At 41.7% G+C, this 25,808-nt stretch overlaps 1 protein-coding gene and 1 long non-coding RNA gene across 51 annotated transcripts; one reads left to right on the top strand and one right to left on the bottom strand.

The window, feature by feature from the left end:
- The first annotated feature begins 13,199 nt into the window (after window positions 1–13,199).
- LOC118381142 (paired mesoderm homeobox protein 2A-like) lies at window positions 13,200–22,471 on the top strand. Its single transcript, XM_035768104.2, has 3 exons — window positions 13,200–19,962; window positions 21,528–21,715; window positions 21,989–22,471. Exons 1-3 carry the CDS (start codon window positions 19,740–19,742, stop codon window positions 22,469–22,471), a joined length of 894 nt encoding a protein of 297 aa, XP_035623997.2. The 5' UTR covers window positions 13,200–19,739.
- Window positions 22,407–25,151, bottom strand: LOC127918001 (uncharacterized). 50 transcript variants are annotated; one of them, XR_008100752.1, is made up of 7 exons: window positions 25,046–25,151; window positions 24,939–24,974; window positions 24,831–24,902; window positions 24,508–24,543; window positions 24,292–24,327; window positions 22,897–24,183; window positions 22,730–22,834 (listed from the first exon to the last, which is right to left on the bottom strand). It is a non-coding gene; the product is annotated as an uncharacterized LOC127918001 (long non-coding RNA). The 50 variants fall into 50 exon arrangements; XR_008100576.1 differs by adding an exon at window positions 24,616–24,651 and having other exon boundaries at window positions 22,897–24,327; XR_008099765.1 differs by adding an exon at window positions 24,616–24,651 and having other exon boundaries at window positions 22,897–24,399; window positions 24,436–24,543.
- Window positions 25,152–25,808: the final 657 nt, after the last annotated feature.

Genomic DNA, 25,808 nt, shown 5'->3' on the forward strand with positions numbered 1-25,808 from the left:
TTTTGAGTTATGGCCATTTATCTGGGATTAAAGGTCCAAAATGAAAATAGAGAAATTATTTTTCCACTTCACGTCAAAGTCAAGGAGCCTCCGGTGTCAATAAAAAAAAGAACCAGCCATTTATCTATCGTCATTTAAGAGAAATCGTACAACGACACCTTGGTGATGTTCACGGATAGGTGTTTTTTTTTTTTTTTCAACGGTTACAGATCCAGTTGCAGGTTGTTCTTACGAATCTTTTTAAAGTGTGCTGCGGAGCTCTGCGAGATTTCTGTGATTTTCTATGATTTTCTGAAATAACACACACTCACTAAACCCTCCGTAAATAACTCAGTTCTTAACGTAAAGACTTAAAACTCGGGATTCTGTAAAGGCATACCCCAATCATGATATGAGTTTATTTATAGCTTCCTGTGCCAACCGGAAGTGCCTTTAATGGTGTCACAGTGGCAGTTTCCATGGGTTAAAAAGGTCAGATCTTTTCAAAACTTCATATGTGTGACTAGGTAACCCTCATGAACTGTAAATCAGTCATTTCTCCCAGCAGATGTCAAAGAAAAGCTCTCACACGCACACACAGCAAGGATGGAGTGAAAAAGTGCGGTTCTTAAAGACACAGAGAGCAGGCAATGGCATAAACATAATGTCTAGGCCGTGCCGAGTTCAACGAGATATCCCGCTTGACCGTAGCTCGCTCGGTCTGAGCGCAGCGACCATTAGAAAAGTAGGCCCAAAATGAAGCCTGCCCCACAACGTCATTTGCTTTTGGGTGACAGTGAGAGAACCGTTAGGGTGAGAAGCACAATTCGACCTCAGGTATGTTCCTAAGGTCCTTCCGATCCGTGCAAGCCTAACGTTGACAGTGTGGCATTAACCCTTAATAGTTAAAAGATGGTGTTTACTTCAAAAAGTTTGCATTGATTTCTCTCCCCATAGGAATACATTGCCTGCACCCCTAAATTCAACCTGAAGTCTATATGGGTTATGAATGCCGTATGAACCTGTCTTTGGTAACAGTCCATCAGGCCAGTATGAGGTCTACCTGTGTTGATTCTAAGCTTCCTGGACCAACCGGAAGTGGTTAAAATCACCCTAAAAGTGTTTTTCCATTACCTGCCTGCAGTTTGATAGACACAGTGCATTCAACCCTGTGTAAATCAGTCAATTCTTAACGTAAGGACTTAAAACTCAGGATTCTGTAAAAGCATAGCCCAGTGAGGATATGTGTTGACTTATAGCTTCCTGTGACAACCGGAAGTGCCTTAATTGGTGTCTCATGGGCTGTTTCGAGGGGTTAAAAAAGTCAGATCTGTCCAAAACTTCATATGTGTGATTAGGCAACCCCCATGAACTGTAAATCAGTCATTTTTCCCATAAAATTTCAAAGGAAAACTAAATCACACAGACACACAACCTGGAAGGAGGGACGTATTGGGGGTTGTAGAGACAGACAGTGCCTCCAATAGTTAGCTTTGTTCGAGCTAAAAAAGAACCGTCAGACCTAGAGTTCCGAAACTTTAGAAACCTGTTCTAGACCTCGGGTCGATAGTGCGTGGTGAGTTAGGTGGCTCTAGAAGGTTCTCGGACCGAGAAATAGCCTCGTACATTTGCAATGATTTCAATTCATTTTGACCATTACGAAAATGGCGACATTTAGAAAAGTCTCAGAGACACAAGACTAGGTGCATTGGAACCGGCTCGGCCCATAGAGACGGACCCCAACGTTTCGGTCCGATCGCTCATTCAAGGACCCCATAGCAAGGCATGGAAAAAGTGGATTTTCAGCACCAATTAGGGTTTTACTCGGGCACCGAAGGACCTATCGAGCCGAAACTCGGGATTCGGGGTCGCCTCACATAGGCCTTCACATAATGTCTGACCTGGACCCGCAGCTAGAACGTAACTATGTGTTTTACGTTTTTATTATGTTTTAAACTAATGGCGCTGTGAATTATGGGCCTGCTCTGACATATGTGATAGTTGGCTTCTAAATGAGTTGGAAAAAGTGGGTTTGGTGTCAATTGGTATCAGTTTGGTGTCAGAATGACATCTAATTGACTGGTGGACACTGACTTGCTAGTTGACTTTTGTACATTAGCAATATGTTTAAACGGAGAGGGACCATCACCAAAATGGCATTCTGAAATCAACACAAAAAATGGCATCACCATAGTCTCCAGGCTGTGCAGAGTTCAACGAGACGCCCCGCTTGACCGTAGCTCGCTCTGAGTGCAGCGACCTTGAAAAAAAGAAGGCGCAAAAGGAAGCCTGGCCCTCAATGTCATTTGCTTTTGGGTGACAGTGAGAGAACCGTTAGGGTGAGAAGCACAATTCGACCTCAGGTACGTTCCTAAGGTCCTTCCGATCCGTGCAAGCCTAACGTTGACAGTGTGGCATTAACCCTTAATAGTTAAAAGATGGTGTTTACTTCAAAAAGTTTGCATTGATTTCTCTCCCCATAGGAATACATTGCCTTTACCCCTAAATTCAACCTGAAGTCTATATGGGTTATGAATGCCGTATGAACCTGTCTTTGGTAACAGTCCATCAGGCCAGTATGAGGTCTACCTGTGTTGATTCTAAGCTTCCTGGACCAACCGGAAGTGGTTAAAATCACCCTAAAAGTGTTTTTCCATTACCTGCCTGCAGTTTGATAGACATAGTGCATTCAACCCTGTGTAAATCAGTCAATTCTTAACGTAAGGACTTAAAACTCAGGATTCTGTAAAAGCATAGCCCAGTGAGGATATATGTTGACTTATAGCTTCCTGTGACAACCGGAAGTGCCTTAATTGGTGTCTCAGGGGCTGTTTCGAGGGGTTAAAAAGTCAGATCTTTTCAAAACTTCATATGTGTGACTAGGTAACCCTCATGAACTGTAAATCAGTCATCTCTCCCAACAGATGTCAAAGAAAAGCTCTCACACGCACACACAGCAAGGATGGAGTGAAAAGTGTGGTTCTCAAAGACACAGAGAGCAGGCAATGGCATAAACATAATGTCTAGGCCGTGCCGAGTTCAACGAGATATCCCGCTTGACCGTAGCTCGCTCGGTCTGAGCGCAGCGACCATTAGAAAAGTAGGCCCAAAATGAAGCCTGCCCCACAACGTCATTTGCTTTTGGGTGACAGTGAGAGAACCGTTAGGGTGAGAAGCACAATTCGACCTCAGGTACGTTCCTAAGGTCCTTCCGATCCGTGCAAGCCTAACCTTGACCGTGTGGCATTAACCCTTAATAGTTAAAAGAAGGTGTTTACTTCAAAGAGTTTGCATTGATTTCTCTCCCCATAGGAATACATTGCCTTTACCCCTAAATTCAACCTGAAGTCTATATGGGTTATGAATGCCGTATGAACCTGTCTTTGGTAACAGTCCATCAGGCCAGTATGAGGTCTACCTGTGTTGATTCTAAGCTTCCTGGACCAACCGGAAGTGGTTAAAATCACCCTAAAAGTGTTTTTCCATTACCTGCCTGCAGTTTGATAGACATAGTGCATTCAACCCTGTGTAAATCAGTCAATTCTTAACGTAAGGACTTAAAACTCAGGATTCTGTAAAAGCATAGCCCAGTGAGGATATATGTTGACTTATAGCTTCCTGTGACAACCGGAAGTGCCTTAATTGGTGTCTCAGGGGCTGTTTCGAGGGGTTAAAAAAGTCAGATCTTTTCAAAACTTCATATGTGTGACTAGGTAACCCTCATGAACTGTAAATCAGTCATCTCTCCCAACAGATGTCAAAGAAAAGCTCTCACACGCACACACAGCAAGGATGGAGTGAAAAGTGTGGTTCTCAAAGACACAGAGAGCAGGCAATGGCATAAACATAATGTCTAGGCCGTGCCGAGTTCAACGAGATATCCCGCTTGACCGTAGCTCGCTCGGTCTGAGCGCAGCGACCATTAGAAAAGTAGGCCCAAAATGAAGCCTGCCCCACAACGTCATTTGCTTTTGGGTGACAGTGAGAGAACCGTTAGGGTGAGAAGCACAATTCGACCTCAGGTACGTTCCTAAGGTCCTTCCGATCCGTGCAAGCCTAACGTTGACCGTGTGGCATTAACCCTTAATAGTTAAAAGAAGGTGTTTACTTCAAATAGTTTGCATTGACTTCTCTCCCCATAGGAATACATTGCCTGCACCCCTAAATTCAACCTGAAGTCTATATGGGTTATGAATGCCGTATGAACCTGTCTTTGATAACAGTCCATCAGGCCAGTATGAGGTCTACCTGTGTTGATTCTAGGCTTCCTGGACCAACCGGAAGTGGTTAAAATCACCCTAAAAGTGTTTTTCCATTACCTGCCTGCAGTTTGATAGACATAGTGCATTCAACCCTGTGTAAATCAGTCAATTCTTAACGTAAGGACTTAAAACACAGGATTCTGTAAAAGCATAGCCCAGTGAGGATATGTGTTGACTTATAGCTTCCTGTGCCAACCGGAAGTGCCTTAATTGGTGTCTCAGGGGCTGTTTCGAGGGTTAAAAAAGTCAGATCTGTCCAAAACTTCATATGTGTGATTAGGCAACCCCCATGAACTGTAAATCAGTCATTTTTCCCATAAAATTTCAAAGGAAAACTAAATCACACAGACACACAACTTGGAAGGAGGGACGTATTGGGGGTTGTAGAGACAGACAGTGCCTCCAATAGTTAGCTTTGTTCGAGCTAAAAAAGAACCGTCAGACCTAGAGTTCCGAAACTTTAGAAACCTGTTCTAGACCTCGGGTCGATAGTGCGTGGTGAGTTAGGTGGCTCTAGAAGGTTCTCGGACCGAGAAATAGCCTCGTACATTTGCAATGATTTCAATTCATTTTGACCATTACGAAAATGGCGACATTTAGAAAAGTCTCAGAGACACAAGACTAGGTGCATTGGAACCGGCTCGGCCCATAGAGACGGACCCCAACGTTTCGGTCCGATAGCTCATTCAAGGACCCCATAGCAAGGCATGGAAAAAGTGGATTTTCAGCACCAATTAGGGTTTTACTCGGGCACCGAAGGACCTATCGAGCCGAAACTCGGGATTCGGGGTCGCCTCACATAGGCCTTCACATAATGTCTGACCTGGACCCGCAGCTAGAACGTAACTATGTGTTTTACGTTTTTATTATGTTTTAAACTAAAGGCGCTGTGAATTATGGGCCTGCTCTGACATATATGATAGTTGGCTTCTAAATGAGTTGGAAAAAGTGGGTTTGGTGTCAATTGGTATCAGTTTGGTGTCAAAATGACATCTAATTGACTGATGGACACTGACTTGCTAGTTGACTTTTGTACATTAGCAATATGTTTAAACGGAGAGGGACCATCACCAAAAGTGACATTCTGAAATCAACCCTAACGAGCCATGGAGATGAACCAGAATCACTGCCCAGCTATCCCGAGTTCATCGGGCCAGTCAATTTCACATTCCTGCAGGATTTTTATAGCATGACAAATTCGTGATGGTACCTGCCCATTGAACCATATTGCAAATGCACAGTGACTTTGCAAAAGTGAGAAAACATAAACAAATGGACATGATGAAATCAACACAACGAGTGATGGAAATGTACAACTATCACTGCTCAGCCATCCTGTGTTCATCAGACCAGTCAATTTTGCATTTTTGAGCATGTCAAATTTCATATGGTAAATGCACATTGAAACATATTGCAAATGCGCGCGCACTTGCAATATGATTCTATAGTGAAAAAACATCACCTAATGGACATGATGAAATCAACACAACGAGTGATGGAAATGTACAACTATCACTGCTCGGCCATCCTGTGTCCATCAGACCAGTCAATTTTGCATTTTTGAGCATGTCAAATTTCATATGGTAAATGCACATTGAAACATATTGCAAATGCGCGCGCACTTGCAATATGATTCTATAGTGAAAAAACATCACCTAATGGACATGATGAAATCAACACAACGAGTGATGGAAATGTACAACTATCACTGCTCGGCCATCCTGTGTCCATCAGACCAGTCAATTTTGCATTTTTGAGCATGTCAAATTTCATATGGTAAATGCACATTGAAACATATTGCAAATGCGCGCGCACTTGCAATATGATTCTATAGTGTAAAAACATCACCTAATGGACATGATGAAATCAACACAACGAGTGATGGAAATGTACAACTATCACTGCTCGGCCATCCTGTGTCCATCAGACCAGTCAATTTTGCATTTTTGAGCATGTCAAATTTCATATGGTAAATGCACATTGAAACATATTGCAAATGCGCGCGCACTTGCAATATGATTCTATAGTGTAAAAACATCACCTAATGGACATGATGAAATCAACACAACGAGTGATGGAAATGTACAACTATCACTGCCCGGCCATCCTGTGTTCCCATAGCGAGCATTAATATCAGAATGACCGGTAAATGCATTTACAACCATATTTTAATTTTTGGGTTACCAGTTGCACAACAATGCACGTGCATTTGCAATATGATTCTATAGTGAAAAACATCACCTAATGGACATGATGAAATCAACACAACAAGTGATGGAAATGTACAACTATCACTGCTCGGCCATCCTGTGTTCATCAGACCAGTCAATTTCACATTCCTGCAGGATTTTTATAGCATGACAAATTCGTGATGGTACCTGCCCATTGAACCATATTGCAAATGCACAGTGACTTTGCAAAAGTGAGAAAACATAAACAAATGGACATGATGAAATCAACACAACAGGTGATGGAAATGTACAACTATCACTGCTCAGCCATCCTGTGTTCATCAGACCAGTCAATTTTGCATTTTTGAGCATGTCAAATTTCATATGGTAAATGCACATTGAAACATATTGCAAATGCGCGCGCACTTGCAATATGATTCTATAGTGAAAAAACATCACCTAATGGACATGATGAAATCAACACAACGAGTGATGGAAATGTACAACTATCACTGCTCAGCCATCCTGTGTTCATCAGACCAGTCAATTTTGCATTTTTGAGCATGTCAAATTTCATATGGTAAATGCACATTGAAACATATTGCAAATGCGCGCGCACTTGCAATATGATTCTATAGTGTAAAAACATCACCTAATGGACATGATGAAATCAACACAACGAGTGATGGAAATGTACAACTATCACTGCCCGGCCATCCTGTGTTCCCATAGCGAGCATTAATATCAGAATGACCGGTAAATGCATTTACAACCATATTTTAATTTTTGGGTTACCAGTTGCACAACAATGCACGTGCATTTGCAATATGATTCTATAGTGAAAAACATCACCTAATGGACATGATGAAATCAACACAACAAGTGATGGAAATGTACAACTATCACTGCTCGGCCATCCTGTGTTCATCAGACCAGTCAATTTCACATTCCTGCAGGATTTTTATAGCATGACAAATTCGTGATGGTACCTGCCCATTGAACCATATTGCAAATGCACAGTGACTTTGCAAAAGTGAGAAAACATAAACAAATGGACATGATGAAATCAACACAACAGGTGATGGAAATGTACAACTATCACTGCTCAGCCATCCTGTGTTCATCAGACCAGTCAATTTTGCATTTTTGAGCATGTCAAATTTCATATGGTAAATGCACATTGAAACATATTGCAAATGCGCGCGCACTTGCAATATGATTCTATAGTGAAAAACATCACCTAATGGACATGATGAAATCAACACAACGAGTGATGGAAATGTACAACTATCACTGCTCGGCCATCCTGTGTCCATCAGACCAGTCAATTTTGCATTTTTGAGCATGTCAAATTTCATATGGTAAATGCACATTGAAACATATTGCAAATGCGCGCACTTGCAATATGATTCTATAGTGAAAAACATCACCTAATGGACATGATGAAATCAACACAACGAGTGATGGAAATGTACAACTATCACTGCTCGGCCATCCTGTGTCCATCAGACCAGTCAATTTTGCATTTTTGAGCATGTCAAATTTCATATGGTAAATGCACATTGAAACATATTGCAAATGCGCGCGCACTTGCAATATGATTCTATAGTGTAAAAACATCACCTAATGGACATGATGAAATCAACACAACGAGTGATGGAAATGTACAACTATCACTGCCCGGCCATCCTGTGTTCCCATAGCGAGCATTAATATCAGAATGACCGGTAAATGCATTTACAACCATATTTTAATTTTTGGGTTACCAGTTGCACAACAATGCACGTGCATTTGCAATATGATTCTATAGTGAAAAAACATCACCTAATGGACATGATGAAATCAACACAACAAGTGATGGAAATGTACAACTATCACTGCTCGGCCATCCTGTGTTCATCAGACCAGTCAATTTCACATTCCTGCAGGATTTTTATAGCATGACAAATTCGTGATGGTACCTGCCCATTGAACCATATTGCAAATGCACAGTGACTTTGCAAAAGTGAGAAAACATAAACAAATGGACATGATGAAATCAACACAACAGGTGATGGAAATGTACAACTATCACTGCTCAGCCATCCTGTGTTCATCAGACCAGTCAATTTTGCATTTTTGAGCATGTCAAATTTCATATGGTAAATGCACATTGAAACATATTGCAAATGCGCGCACTTGCAATATGATTCTATAGTGAAAAACATCACCTAATGGACATGATGAAATCAACACAACGAGTGATGGAAATGTACAACTATCACTGCTCGGCCATCCTGTGTCCATCAGACCAGTCAATTTTGCATTTTTGAGCATGTCAAATTTCATATGGTAAATGCACATTGAAACATATTGCAAATGCGCGCGCACTTGCAATATGATTCTATAGTGTAAAAACATCACCTAATGGACATGATGAAATCAACACAACGAGTGATGGAAATGTACAACTATCACTGCCCGGCCATCCTGTGTTCCCATAGCGAGCATTAATATCAGAATGACCGGTAAATGCATTTACAACCATATTTTTATTTTTGGGTTACCAGTTGCACAACAATGCACGTGCATTTGCAATATGATTCTATAGTGAAAAACATCACCTAATGGACATGATGAAATCAACACAACGAGTGATGGAAATGTACAACTATCACTGCTCGGCCATCCTGTGTCCATCAGACCAGTCAATTTTGCATTTTTGAGCATGTCAAATTTCATATGGTAAATGCACATTGAAACATATTGCAAATGCACAGTGCACTTGCAATATGATTCTATAGTGTAAAAACATCACCTAATGGACATGATGAAATCAACACAACGAGTGATGGAAATGTACAACTATCACTGCCCGGCCATCCTGTGTTCCCATAGCGAGCATTAATATCAGAATTTGTAAATGCATTTAGCAACCATATTTTTATTTTTGGGTTACCAGTTGCACAACAATGCACGTGCATTTGCAATATGATTCTATAGTGAAAAAACATCACCTAATGGACATGATGAAATCAACACAACGAGTGATGGAAATGTACAACTATCACTGCTCGGCCATCCTGTGTCCATCAGACCAGTCAATTTTGCATTTTTGAGCATTTCAAATTTCATATGGTAAATGCACATTGAAACATATTGCAAATGCGCGCGCACTTGCAATATGATTCTATAGTGTAAAAACATCACCTAATGGACATGATGAAATCAACACAACGAGTGATGGAAATGTACAACTATCACTGCCCGGCCATCCTGTGTTCCCATAGCGAGCATTAATATCAGAATGACCGGTAAATGCATTTACAACCATATTTTTATTTTTGGGTTACCAGTTGCACAACAATGCACGTGCATTTGCAATATGATTCTATAGTGAAAAAACATCACCTAATGGACATGATGAAATCAACACAACGAGTGATGGAAATGTACAACTATCACTGCTCGGCCATCCTGTGTCCATCAGACCAGTCAATTTTGCATTTTTGAGCATTTCAAATTTCATATGGTAAATGCACATTGAAACATATTGCAAATGCGCGCGCACTTGCAATATGATTCTATAGTGTAAAAACATCACCTAATGGACATGATGAAATCAACACAACGAGTGATGGAAATGTACAACTATCACTGCTCGGCCATCCTGTGTCCATCAGACCAGTCAATTTTGCATTTTTGAGCATTTCAAATTTCATATGGTAAATGCACATTGAAACATATTGCAAATGCGCGCGCACTTGCAATATGATTCTATAGTGTAAAAACATCACCTAATGGACATGATGAAGTCAACACAACGAGTGATGGAAAGGAACAACTATCACTGCCCGGCCATCCCGAGTTCATCAGGCCAGTCAATTTTGCATTTCTGCAGGATTTTTTGAGCATGTCAAATTTCTTACGTCATTTGGCCCACAAAAAAATCCTTATGCACAATTTAAAAAAATATATAAAAAAATATGATAATAAAATTGGACAAAAGTATATTCATACAGTTCTTACACATGTGTAATTGACAAAAAATTGAAAGAATTTCAAAAACGGTCCAGAAAGCACTTTTTAAGGGTGTGTGAAGTTTTTTACAAAATTTTGACATTTTTGACTTTTGACTTTGACTTCCTATGAAATCATATTGGAATTGGACAAAACATATTCCTTATGCGCATGTAAAAAAAAAAAAAAATTATGATAATAAAATTGGACAAAAGTATATTCATACAGTTCTTACACATGTGTAATTGACAAAAAATCGAAAGAATTTCAAAAAACGGTCCAGAAAGCACTTTTTATGGGTGTGTGAAGTTTTTACAAAATTTTGACATTTTTGACTTTTGACTTTTGACTTCCTATGAAATCATATTGGAATTGGACAAAACATATTCCTTATGCGCATATAAAAAAAATTAAAAAAATTATGATAATAAAATTGGACAAAAGTATATTCATACAGTTCTTACACATGTGTAATTGACAAAAAATCGAAAGAATTTCGAAAAACGGTCCAGAAAGCACTTTTTTATGGGTGTGTGAAGTTTTTTACAAAATTTTGACATTTTTGACTTTTGACTTTTGACTTCCTATGAAATCATATTGGAATTGGACAAAACATATTCCTTATGCGCATATAAAATTTTTAAAAAAAATTATGATAATAAAATTGGACAAAAGTATATTCATACAGTTCTTACACATGTGTAATTGACAAAAAAATCGAAAGAAGTTCGAAAAACGGTCCAGAAAGCACTTTTTTAAGGGGTGATAAGTTTTTGAAAAAAAGTTCATTTTTTCAAAATTTTACTTTTGGACATTAATTTGGGTTACATATCCAATATGAAAAACCCCGGTGGAGCGCATTTGCCCCCTGTTGAATTTTTAAAGTGTTACAACTGGCAATTACCATATGGCATTTGCAATACACTTTGGATGAATCAACGCCGAATTGGGTGGTATTGGCCAATGTGTATATGGTTTGTCCGATGCCAATGACATGCCATTCATTTTTGTCCAATACAGGGGGTATTCCCAAAAGGGAATAAAATATCCCTAAAACACAGCCATCCCCCTTCTCCTAAAGAAAGGAACAAATCCATTCTCCCTAATTCGAACCTTGCTCAGGGACAGCTCGCGTGGCAGATTGCAGCCTAATTAGTTTAGAGGGAATTTAATTCAATTAACTTTCCACAGCTCCGCGCGCCCCGCCGCCGGCCAGCTTTCAGGCGCGGGGCCTGAGCCTGAGATCTAATTAGCGTGTTTGTAGAAGCTCTCCTGCGCGCGGCCATCCCAGCTGTGTGTGTGTGTGTGTGTGTGTGTGTGTGTGTGTGTGTGTGTGTGTGTGTGTGTGTGTGTGTGTGTGTGTGTGTGTGTGTGTGTGTGTGTGTGTGTTTCTCTAGGGACACTGGGTCTGTTTTTTATCCTAAAAATATTTTTTTAACATCAAGCTAATTGCTAGGTCCATTGCTAGGCTAGACATGTGGATAGCATTAATAATCATATCAAAGTAATATAAGCCTGACTTATATATTTGATGCAGTGCTTTAAAACTTAAACATTAGGCATGTAGATTTGATAATAAGTGTTCTCATCTTAAACACAGGAATGCTTAAATTAAACATGATAGTCAGTTTTTTCCAGTCAGTTTCCAAGTAGGAAAACACCTACAATGCATTCGAAAAGTATTCAGACCCCTTGACTTTTTCCACATTTAGATACGCTTGATTAAATCATGTTTCCTCCTTGTCAATCTACACACAATACCTCATAATGACAACGTGAAACAGGTTTTTAGACATTTTGCTAATATATTAAAAATAAAAACAGAAATAACTTACATAATTATTTAGACCCCTTGCTATGAAACTCGAGATTGAGCTCAGGTGCATCCTGTTCCCATTGATCATCCTTGAGATGTTTCTATAACTTGATTGGAGTCCACCTGTGGTAAATTCAATTGATTGGCCAATCAGTTTGAGTTTGCCAAAAGGCACCTAAAGACTCTCAGACCATGAGAAACAAGATTCTCTGGTCTGATGAAACCAAGATTGAACGATTTGGCCTGAATGCCAAGCGTCACATCTGGAGGAAATCTGGCACCAAGCATGGGGGTGGCAGCATCATGCTGTTGGGAGTTTTTCAGCTCCGGGGACTGGGAGACTAGTCAGGATCGAGGTAAAGATGAATGGAGCTAAGTATAGAGAGATCTTTAATGAAAACCTGGTTCAGAACGCTCAGGACCTAAGTTCACTTTCCAACAGGACAAGAACACTAAGCACACAGCCAAGACAACCCAGCAGTGGCTTCAGGAAAAGACTCTGAATGTCCTTGAGTGGCCCAGCCAGAGCCTGGACTTAAACCCGATCTAACATCTCTGGAGAGACCTGAAAATAGCGACGCTCCCCATCCAACCTGACAGAGCTTGAGAGGATCTGCAGAGAAGAATGGAAGAAACTCCCCAAATACAGGTGTGCCAAGCCTGTAGCATCATACCCAAGAAGACTCGAGGCCGTAATCGCTGCCAAAGGTGCTTCAACAAAGTACTGAGTAAAGGGTTTGAATAGTTATGCAAATGTAATATATTTCAGATTTTTATTTGAAACACATTTGCAAACATTTCTAAAAAACTGTTTTTGCTTTGTCATTGTGGGTGTTGTGTGTAGATTGACAAAGGGGGAAAAAACGATTTAATCCATTTTAGAATAAGGCTGTAACGTAACAAAATGTGGAAAAGGTCAAGGGGTCTGAATACTTTCAGAATGCCCTGTATTCAGATTTCAGTGTTCAAATTTCAACCACTAGTATTTACTTCCCCATTGTCCTGTTTAGAGTGGGTTTAGTCATTGGAAATGTATTTGACTTTCCATGCCTTTTATTCAGATCAGTGTTAGGAATGTCTGTCACCTTAATTAGATTTCAGCACAACTGAACAGGACATTTGATACAAGAAAGATTTCCAATCTTGTGGTGTTAAAACCTTGTAAAGATCGGACCCTTTTTCTTTTTTTCTTTGGCCTAAAATGACATACCCAAATCTAACTGCCTGTAGCTCAGGACATACATATTATTAATACCATTTGAAAGGAAACACTTTGAAGTTTGTGGAAATGTGAAATTAATGTAAGAGAATATAACACATTAGATCTGGTAAAAGATAAACAGATTTGAAATGCAATCGAAAGGCCATAATGTATTATTCCAGCCCAGGCGTAATTTATATTTTGGCCAATAGATGGCAGCGGTGAATGTGCAAAGTTTTAGACTGATTCAATGAACCATTGCATATCTGTTCAAATGTTGCATCAAGACTGTCCAAATGTGCCTAATTGGTTTATTAATACATTTTCAAGTTCAGAACTGTGCACTCTCCTCAAACAATAGCATGGTATTATTTCACTGTAATAGCTACTGTAAATTGGATAGTGCAGTTCGATTAACAAGAATTTAAGCTTTCTGCCCATATCAGATATGTCTATGTCCTGGGAAATGGTTTGTGTTACTAACAACCTCATGCTAATCGCATTAGCCTACGGTAGCTCAACCGTACCGAAGTCAGGACACCGATCCTGTAGTTAAATAGTTCAGGCTACAGATGATGTCCCTAAAAAGTTCCATTATTGGTGACATTGTTCAATGAAGAGGGGTCCATCTGCACCTCGCAACAGTAGTCAGGATCTTTTGGGCCATCTGTTGTGTGGCGGTCCCTTCACTTGGATTCAAATGTGAGTTTGCTGGTAAAATTTAACTGTTTCCAAAGTTAAATGTGCGTAGCTTGTTTTCCATTGTGGCGCAAAAGAACAGCTACCTTCACTCGAGAGTTTAAACGTTAACATTTAATCCATTCAAAGAGCCAAAGCCGCCTTGCGGCATGTTTGTCTCCGAGGACCCCTTTAATCCGGGATAATACCCTCGCGCAGGGGCCTGAGTGGGCGCACGGAGTTTAACTTTGGACTTTTAAATTCATGGGAGATTTAACGGAAACTGTAACCGTGGCCTTTCGCATTCATGGCGTCTGAGTCAACAGAGGCGGCAACAATAGCCACAAGAGGCTCCTCGCGACCCTGGAGTGACAGAGAGCGGGATCAGAGTCAGGGAATATTCTAAGGACTTCCCCAAATTATCACATTCCTCCTCCCAAATGTGTCTTCACTTCTCATAGGCCTTGATGCCCTGTTAAACCGCATGTGTCTTGTTGGCTAGATCATTTATTTTTGGTGGTCTCATGTAATTAATGTGTATTTCTGCGTTGCAATCAAAAATTGCCTATTTTAACGAAAATGGGGCACGTCTCCTATGCTAATTGAATTCCGTTCGTTTTGGTTTCGCTTTCCCCATCGCTCTGACGGTAATCGTTTCCGATAGTCCTTCCAATAGAGCGGGGGCTGTCTCCCGGCCGGTACCGTGGACGGGGCGCGGTAAGAACGATAGCGGGTGAATGCAGATTGGGCTAATGAAGCAGGCGGGTGGGGGGTAGAGGGGAGATTGATGAGACCTGGGGAGACTGGTGCCGCTGTGATGGATAGATGGAGAGAAGGGAGATGGATGGAGAGAGGGGAGACTGAGGGTAGGGTGAGGGATCAGTAAAGGATGGGACGGATATGTACCGGGTTCAGTGAAAGGCCGCACCGGGGGCCGAGACAGTATCTGTCCCGGGGCACGTGGTGGTCTGGAACACGCGGGGGTGTCAATCAAAAGAGGTAACCGATCCATCACGAGAGCAGAATCCTGACCAGTCCCAAAGAGGGTGATTAGAACCTCGTGACAAAGCTGTAATGTGTTCTTGTCTCTGGTCTATCATCGAGTCATGGTAGCCTAACCAAAATGGCTATTTTCAGTTCTGTTGTTGAAGCCATAATTATTACAGGCTATAGGCCCTAATGTATTATTTCGATAGATATTTGATATATACCTGGACATTTCCTTTTTTAAATGAACTACCAGGCGAATTAACGGCCAAATAGCGATTGGTCAATTTGTAATTTAGAGTAATCAACACTCATATCATAGATATAATACCTATAGAATAGAATAGAATGTCGTTGACCGTGTGAAAATATCTATTTGGCTTCCGTCCAATTTTGACACCATTAAAATTGTAAATAATCAAGAGCATTTTACTTTCGCCCTGGGCCGGCAGGGTAGCCTAGTGGTTAGAGCTTTGGACTAGTAACCCCCGAGCTGACAAGGTACAAATCTGTCGTTCTGCCCCTGAACAGGCAGTTAACCCACTGTTCCTAGGCCGTCATTGAAAATAAGAATTTGTTCTTAACTGACTTGCCTAGTAAAATAAAGGTAACATAAATAAAAAATAGCATCTAATACAGATAGATCATGGATGGCTGCTGTCCGTGACATGGTGCTGAGACTCGGAGGCTACCAACCCCATTTTCAACATAATTAGAAAAAGAAGCAAAATCAAAAAGAAGCAAAAAAACTATGAAGTAAATAATAATTATTTGTATTGCGTAGTTGGTATCGAATGTAAGCCTACGTATAAACCACTGATGCATATTCCAAAACAATGTTTGAAGGAACATTCGTTGACTAATTTTAGTCAGGCTATATAGCCTAGCCTATATACATGGAATTATATTTATTTATATATATTTTTTTTTATCTACGTCTGTAAACCTGCATCTGTCAAGACACCATGTTGTGTCTGTAGAGGCTATTTATAGCTGTAATGGTCATTTCAAATAATGACATGATTATTGAATGATAGATCTATGTTATGGGCTGTAAATTAACCTGTAAAATGGTCTGTTTTATCCAATTTAATGGAGTCGCCTATTCTCTGAGAAAATAAGGTTCTGGATAGAACCAAAAGGGGTTCTATATTTGCTTCATATATCGCATGCCTATATATATATAGAACCCTTTTGTAGGGTTCTTTGATCAGAACCCCAAGGGTTCTTCTTCACTGAACCAAAATTGGTTCCATTTAGAACCCTTGACTTTCATATAGGATTCTATATGGAACCAATTTCGGTTCTATATAGAACCTTTAGGGGTGTCAGAATATGAAGCAAACAACCTTTTTTTCTAAAAGTGTAGCCTATAAATTCAAATAAATGTAAAACCATAATTTTGATCTCATGGACTACAGTCCTTGAATCCATGAATTGGGGAGTGGTTATTTCACCAGCCCCACCCCAGTCTAGCTCAATCAGTAGGCCTGAGGGGCCCTGGAGTTGAGAACCGACCGGTCAGTGGTCTGTCATAAAACCTAGCAGTTGAGAACCGACCGGTCAGTGGTCTGTCATAAAACCTAGCAGTTGAGAACCGACCGGTCAGTGGTCTGTCATAAAACCTAGCAGTTGAGAACCGACCGGTCAGTGGTCTGTCATAAAACCTAGCAGTTGAGAACCGACCGGTCAGTGGTCTGTCATAAAACCTAGCAGTTGAGAACCGACCTGCCAGTGGTCTGGCATAAAATCTGCTTAATTCAAACCTTTATTTTGAGCATTTTATTGAGTCAGACACGGTGCTGAAACAGCCAATGAAACAGCAGGTAAAATGCTATAGTGTGTACGGGCGGTTGCCAGGCACCTGTTGCTGTAAATACACACATGAACGTGTGTTTAGCTTCGACACGTTTTGTATTTATTTCGGCCTATGTCCTTCCCTGCTCTGTATAAGCATTAGGCCTGTAAGTGCACAGGATAGGCTACATTTTGGGGATAGAGCGAGTGCGTGCATATGATTTGCACGGTGATGGATGAGTGAAGGCTGGAACGATGGGGTCCCGTTGGCGCACCAGCCATTCAATCCCGAATTACTTATATGCACAATGGCGCAACGGCTTCAGGCGGACCGCTTCTAACCTGGTTAGAGTCAGAGCGCGCGACAGCTCTATGACTAGTGGTGCCACGTCTGTGGTAGAGAGAGAGAGGCTGAGGGCGAGACAACTACATGGGTTCTGATTCAGGGTCCGGCTCGTGCGCGCCCCAAGGACTGCAAAATCCTTTGTTGGGCTCGTGGAATAGGGCACACAACATACCTGCACGATGACAGACACAAAGCCAACAGATCAATCTGATATCATGCTTCAGACAATATCACAATCACACATCACACAACAGTTAGGCATATGAGGAAATATGCATCAGACAGCATTTTATTTAGATAATTAGTTTATATACAGTTGAATAACTGGAGTAAACTGATTAAGCTGAAACAGTACGCGGTGGCATACAGTGTTGAAACAACAACTTGTATATTGCATTGAAGTTGACAATCTTTTTTTAATGAAAAGTGAGTGGTACCCTATTGAGCAGCTCAACGTAACAGCACCGGTATTGAGGAGAGATGATTTCTATATGTTGAAGGGAAACTGAGTAAGCTATAGGAATAAAATGGTTTGAAATGTATTGGCCTATTTGTATTTTTTGTTTAACCTGCAAATTATGAGCCTGTAGGTCTACAATAACCAGCCGAGGAAGAACTCAGATAATAAAAACACCCCATTAAAAGTTGAGGTCTTTAGACATGCATTACATGCATATGAATGGGGACAACGGTGAGGCATACGAATGACTAAACATGTGTTCAACAGTCCATGATAATGTCCATGATTAAGCTTTGAAAAGCAGAGACAGAAACGAAAATGAACGGATAACTATTGTGACTGCATGTTATTAACAGGTATTCATTCTATTGTACTTTATTTTATAGGCCAATATTGCGATGTTTTTTGTTTTATAATTGATATCATTGTTATCATCATAGTTTTTGTGACATGTAAGTCCATACAAGATAAAGTATCTGAGTTAGAGACACTGTAGTGGATAATATAACGACTATTCTCTCCCGGTGCTCCCCGCCCTTCAAACGCAATGCAACCGGGCCTGACCGCGCGCCCTTGCTGCCACCACGGTGTGCCATGCGTTCAGACAACATACATTTTCAAGAGGATTCCTAACGTTATTGATATTGTTGTAGACTTGTTGTGCGCGGAGAAACCCCAGTCCTGACACAGCAAGATGCGGGTTATTCAATGGGACATAAACATGGCAATGCGGCAGGTTGTAATGCCATTAGACTGGGCCACTGGCAAAGTAAGCGGTGATAGTACGAGAAGAGCCCTCTGCCGCTATCGAGAGCTGCTCTTTTACATATAAAACCGTATTATATTATTACACGCACACAGGGCCAGTGGCCATATTCCCATAATCAATTTAGCACGCGCGTAAAACTGTTAATTTAGCACGCGCGTAAAACTGTTAATTTAGCAACACAAGCTCCAAGGGTTTGGACGATATGATTTTGTCGAATATAGGCTATTTTCTTCTAACGAAGAACCTCTTAATTTCTCAAACGGTTGAATTAAGGACCCAGATGTAGCAGAGAGGACACTCCTGGTTGTCTATGCAACTGATAATTCATGTGTTTAATAAACGTTACATCGATTTAGTGTCACTTCCATTCCAGCCCCGGAATAAGAGGAGACGCTGAGATTGTGCTCTAACCACCCTGGGCATTATAAGCTTATGGCCCATGAGGCGCGTGCTAGTGTGTTTCATATCACGTTGGATGCCACTGAACAATAACTTAAATCAATTTATGGGGAGTCAATGCGTTTATGAAAGCTTTCCATGGCATCCACTGATTGAAACGCGTTTAGTTTGGTTCTGCAGTCAGACACTCTTGAGGTGACGCATACACCCATACACAGGCTACCACTCTTACACGGAGAGAAAGGCGACATCTTGAACAACATCAAATAAAATATGTAATTCCAGAAATCAGAATCATATCAGGAGTTTATCTGGCATAAAGACGTCTGGCTGAGGGTTAACTTCGCGCGCATTAGTAATGCATGAGTAGTGGGAGGGGGCTGACCGTGCACGATGCCCCCCAATAGACTCTCGAGACATTGTCATGGAAAGAGACCACCGCCTCGTTATTGTCTCGCGGACTGCCAAGTTTATTATAAACACTGCGCGAGCTGGCCGGTGCGCTGTCATACTGAGCGCAAGGCGAGGTGGTCCGGAAGGGAGCGAGAGCGAAACTGACGTGGATGGAAGAGGAAGATACTGATACTGAGAGAGAAAAGAAAGAACGAAATTTCAGGAATATTACTTTCAAGGAAGAGAGAGCGACGTGAAGAAAGACATATATATGGTAAAATAACATCCTGCTTTGACTGAAAACAAGAACCAAATTGAGAGCGGGACTGAACTCGGGGACCTAAAGCTGGTCATTGGAGAAATTTGAAAAACGGAATTCATTCTGTGGTGTTTTTACAGTTTTAACCGTTTTAATTCCTCTCGAATCCGGATAAGTACATTTCATCCAGCGCTCGCCCCAGAGTTGTCGTCCTCGCGCCTCCATGTATAAAATGGATTACTCCTACCTGAACTCATATGACTCGTGCATGGCGGCCATGGAGGCATCGGCCTACGCGGACTTCAGCTCGTGCAGTCAGGCCAGCTCGTTCCAGTACAACCCGATCCGGACCGGGTTCGGTGCCAACCCGGGATGCGCACCTCTGAGCACCGCTAGCTGCACACTGGGGTCCCTTCAGGAGCACCAGCCCACACCCTACTCCACAGGTAAGAGCGCGTAGAGAGCATGGGGAGAGGGTATAGTGGGGCATGAGTGGGAGATTTGTCTCGCAGGAGTTGCTCACAGCGGTGTTTATCTCCAGCTGTTGGCTATAGTTAAAGCGTCTGGTCTTATTTGAAATACTTGCGTAAAATGTCATTTTTGTTATTTTATTATACCAACTAGGCTAATCGAAGAAGGAAAGACATTTCATTTGATTAATCATAACTCAATTAATCGAAATTATAAATATTCTGTTTCATATTATCATACCTCTTAATTTGAGGGTCTAATCTTTCGTTTTATGTTCGTTGGCATGGGGATAATTCAGTCAGTGTACAATTCGGTAGATGGCAAATATATGTGGTCACGATTCGACTGCGCAATTCAAATGTTTATTTTTTGCTACCTTTCCATTACATACATTTCCAATTGTATAATTAATGTCGATATGATGGAAAACTAGATTCTTTATTTATTTACAATTTTGCCGGATGAGAAAAAAGAAGCTTTACGTATCGGTTTCTTTTTTTCTCATATTATTCAACTGTTACCATGTACCTGCAACAAAGGTAGCTCAGATGTGCGAGTGCCTTTTGAATTTACAATTTTGCAAGATGAAATGTCTTGAGATGCACAACCTCGTTTTCATGTGTCCAAATGAGAAAAAAAAAGAAACAAACAATAGCTCACTTAGTAACAAAAATAATATGGTAACTACTGTCTTATATTAATAACAATTAAATAACAATGACGTTTTATAGTTACTAAGAGGCCTACAACTAATAAAACGGAATTATCTTCAACAAATGGTTGAAGCCAGCTTGTTCGAAAAGCGCGTCCTGCTGCGCCTAAAACCTCATTATTGCAATGTTTATATTTATATGTGAATTCCCTCTAACTTTCTGGATAAGCTAATAATAAAATAAAAAAGATTTTATTGTAGTTCTAATGAAGGCGCACTGACAGACCGTGGCGTTCGGTATGCACGCGCTCTCTCTTTCTGGGGGGAAAAAACACTTTATATAAAATATCTGTATCTAATGATCAGGCTGCATGACACTTTTCATTTTTTTAAATGAAATTGAATGAAATAATGAAACTGGAATGTGATTAGTGTATCACATTTTATTCGATGCCCTTGTTGATAGCCTATCAAATTATGTTATTCCATGTTTAGTTTAGGCAAATTTGACCAAATTACAAATTATTTAATTTAGTTAATGGTATAATTACAACTAGCTAATTGTATAAATATAGTCATATATTTTTGTACGATTATGGACTACCTCACTATCATAGACTAAACCGAAAGAGAAACGTCTGAATAATAAATTATATAAATATGGGAACCACGATATTTCACCTAGGCCTACTGATATATTCCGTTAGTTGAATTGATCAAGTCAATTAAAACGTATATTGTACAGGGAAAAACATCTTCAGCCTCAAGCTATAGCCTACGAGGTCAGACAAAGGCATCTCCATAACATAGCCTATAGAAAAACGCCTAAAAAAAACAATAAAACAGAGCATCACTAATTCGTTTTATTGTGATTGGTTGGCTCCGCAGTTCCATACAAGTTCTTCTCCGACCCATCCGGTTTAAACGAGAAGCGGAAACAGCGGCGCATAAGGACCACCTTCACGAGCTCACAGCTGAAGGAGCTGGAGCGCGTGTTCGCGGAGACCCACTATCCCGACATCTACACGCGCGAGGAGCTTGCGCTCAAGATCGACCTTACTGAGGCGCGGGTGCAGGTGAGTCCAGGGTTCTGATGAAAAACACGAATTCACAATAGATAAAACATTTTCATCCGTGTATGGGTTTACACCATCATGTTTATTTGGTTAATGCAGTCAGTTATTGTCGAAATGATTGTTATATACCAAATTGTAATCTATACATCCTTCATGAGTATATTTTAGAGATAGTATGTATTTTGATGTGTATATTTATTTTGTTGGCTTTTTCTTTTGGTTGTATTTTTAGACGTTTGAATGAGACTAAACTTTATTGTCTGTCTATGTCAGGTGTGGTTCCAGAACCGGAGGGCTAAGTTCCGTAAGGTGGAGCGTGCGGCCAACTCTAAATCCAATGGGACTGGGGGCCCAGGAGGGAACAATGGCAATGCTGGGGGGAAAAAGGGTGAGCCCAGATCTTCCTCAGATGATGACGAATCAAAAGAGTCCACCTGCAGTCCCACCCCTGACAGCACCGCCTCGCTGCCCGGCTCAGCCAATGGGAACATGGGTAGCCCTGCCAGCCTCAGCCCCAGCCCCGCCCCTGCTAATGGTGGCTACGCCAACACCTCCAGCTCCCCCGTTCTACAGGGGCTCAAATCCCCTGGCTGGCCCACCCTAGGCCCCGCCCACCCAGGAATGGCCCAACCCGCAGCCCAAGCTCCAGAGCTGCTGAAGGCGTGGCAGCCTGCAGACAGTATGACAGGGCCTTTCGCTGGCGTGCTCTCCTCCTTCCACCGGAAACCCAATGCTCTCAAGACTAACCTGTACTAGAGACAAGGAGCAGAGATCTCTAGTATAACTGCTGTATATCTATACAGACTAACCTGTACTAGAGACAAGGAGCACAGATCTCTAGTATAACTGCTGTATATCTATACAGACTAACCTGTACTAGAGACAAGGAGCAGAGATCTCTAGTATAACTGCTGTATATCTATACAGACTAACCTGTACTAGAGACAAGGAGCACAGATCTCTAGTATAACTGCTGTATATCTATACAGACTAACCTGTACTAGAGACAAGGAGCACAGATCTCTAGTATAACTGCTGTATATCTATACAGACTAACCTGTACTAGAGACAAGGAGCAGAGATCTCTAGTATAACTGCTGTATATCTATACAGACTAACCTGTACTAGAGACAAGGAGCTGAAATCTCTAGTATAATTACTGTATATCTATACAGACTAACCTGTACTAGAGACAAGGAGCAGAGATCTCTAGTATAATTACTGTATATCTATACAGACTAACCTGTACTAGAGACAAGGAGCACAGATCTCTAGTATAACTGCTGTATATCTATACAGACTAACCTGTACTAGAGACAAGGAGCAGAGATCTCTAGTATAATTACTGTATATCTATACAGACTAACCTGTACTAGAGACAAGGAGCACAGATCTCTAGTATAACTGCTGTATATCTATACAGACTAACCTGTACTAGAGACAAGGAGCAGAGATCTCTAGTATAACTGCTGTATATCTATACAGACTAACCTGTACTAGAGACAAGGAGCAGAGATCTCTAGTATAACTGCTGTATATCTATACAGACTAACCTGTACTAGAGACAAGGAGCAGAGATCTCTAGTATAACTGCTGTATATCTATACAGACTAACCTGTACTAGAGACAAGGAGCAGAGATCTCTAGTATAACTGCTGTATATCTATACAGACTAACCTGTACTAGAGACAAGGAGCAGAGATCTCTAGTATAACTGCTGTATATCTATACAGACTAACCTGTACTAGAGACAAGGAGCAGAGATCTCTAGTATAATTACTGTATATCTATACAGACTAACCTGTACTAGAGACAAGGAGCACAGATCTCTAGTATAACTGCTGTATATCTATACAGACTAACCTGTACTAGAGACAAGGAGCAGAGATCTCTAGTATAATTACTGTATATCTATACAGACTAACCTGTACTAGAGACAAGGAGCAGAGATCTCTAGTATAACTGCTGTATATCTATACTCTCCTTCCCCCTCTATCTACTGCCCCCCGGAGTGGGACTATCCGTTTCATTTATCATTACCCGGACTCTCTAAGTGACAGTTGTAGTTTGTGAATATGTGTTTGTGTTGAAGTGTGTGTAACATGCATCTCATACGGGGTGTGTGAGTGTGTGTCAGTTGTTCTGTATGTTCTCACTCCAACAAAGCCCCCCAACACACACACACTATACACAGTCCAAAAGGCATTAGCAGACATTGTGCACTTAGTAACACTAGCTCCTAGCCCCTGTACCTCCTGATTAGTAACACTAGCTCCTAGCCCCTGTACCTCCTGATTAGTAACACTAGTTCCTAGCCTCTGTACCTCCTGATTAGTAACACTAGTTCCTAGCCCCTGTACCTCCTGATTAGTAACACTAGTTCCTAGCCCCTGTACCTCCTGATTAGTAACACTAGTTCCTAGCCCCTGTACCTCCTGATTAGTAACACTAGTTCCTAGCCCCTGTACCTCCTGATTAGTAACACTAGCTCCTAGCCCCTGTACCTCCTGATTAGTAACACTAGCTCCTAGCCCCTGTACCTCCTGATTAGTAACACTAGCTCCTAGCCCCTGTACCTCCTGATTAGTAACACTAGTTCCTAGTCCCTGTACCTCCTGATTAGTAACACTAGTTCCTAGCCCCTGTACCTCCTGATTAGTAACACTAGCTCCTAGCCCCTGTACCTCCTGATTAGTAACACCAGCTCCTAGCCCCTGTACCTCCTGATTAGTAACACTAGCTCCTAGCCCCTGTACCTCCTGATTAGTAACACTAGCTCCTAGCCCCTGTACCTCCTGATTAGTAACACTAGTTCCTAGTCCCTGTACCTCCTGATTAGTAACACTAGTTCCTAGCCCCTGTACCTCCTGATTAGTAACACTAGCTCCTAGCCCCTGTACCTCCTGATTAGTAACACTAGCTCCTAGTCCCTGTACCTCCTGATTAGTAACACTAGGTCCTAGCCCCTGTACCTACTGATTAGTAACACTAGTTCCTAGCCCTGTACCTCCTGATTAGTAACACTAGTTCCTAGCCCCTGTACCTCCTGATTAGTAACACTAGCTCCTAGCCCCTGTACCTCCTGATTAGTAACACTAGCTCCTAGCCCCTGTACCTCCTGATTAGTAACACTAGTTCCTAGTCCCTGTACCTCCTGATTAGTAACACTAGTTCCTAGCCCCTGTACCTCCTGATTAGTAACACTAGCTCCTAGCCCCTGTACCTCCTGATTAGTAACACTAGCTCCTAGTCCCTGTACCTCCTGATTAGTAACACTAGGTCCTAGCCCCTGTACCTCCTGATTAGTAACACTAGTTCCTAGCCCTGTACCTCCTGATTAGTAACACTAGTTCCTAGCCCCTGTACCTCCTGATTAGCAACTCCCTCTGTACTGGATAGGGGACCCCAACTCCCTCTGTACTGGAGAGGGGACCCCCAAATCTCTCTGTACTGGAGAGCGGACACCCAAATACAACTATCCCCCTGAAGGCCAGACCAGATTCCCTCTCACATCCTCACTACACCCGTGCCAGTGAACCCCAAACTCCTACTGTCAGACAACCCCCACCCCTCCCCTCTGATCCCCATTCCCACCAGACTACATTTACATTTAAGTCATTTAGCAGACGCTCTTATCCAGAGCGACTTACAAATTGGTGCATTCACCTTATGACATCCAGTGGAACAGCCACTTTACAATAGTGCATCTAAATCTTTTAAGGGGGGGGGGAAGGATTACTTTATCCTATCCTAGGTATTCCTTAAAGAGGTGGGGTTTCAGGTGTCTCCGGAAGGTGGTGATTGACTCCGCTGTCCTGGCGTCGTGAGGGAGTTTGTTCCACCATTGGGGAGCCAGAGCAGCGAACAGTTTTGACTGAGCTGAGCGGGAACTGTACTTCCTCAGTGGTAGGGAGGCGAGCAGGCCAGAGGTGGATGAACGCAGTGCCCTTGTTTGGGTGTAGGGCCTGATCAGAGCCTGGAGGTACTGAGGTGCCGTTCCCCTCACAGCTCCGTAGGCAAGCACCATGGTCTTGTAGCGGATGCGAGCTTCAACTGGAAGCCAGTGGAGAGAGCGGAGGAGCGGGGTGACGTG

Source organism: Oncorhynchus keta, chromosome 1 (assembly GCF_023373465.1).
Source record: "Oncorhynchus keta strain PuntledgeMale-10-30-2019 chromosome 1, Oket_V2, whole genome shotgun sequence".
Taxonomy (NCBI): Eukaryota; Metazoa; Chordata; class Actinopteri; order Salmoniformes; family Salmonidae; genus Oncorhynchus; species Oncorhynchus keta.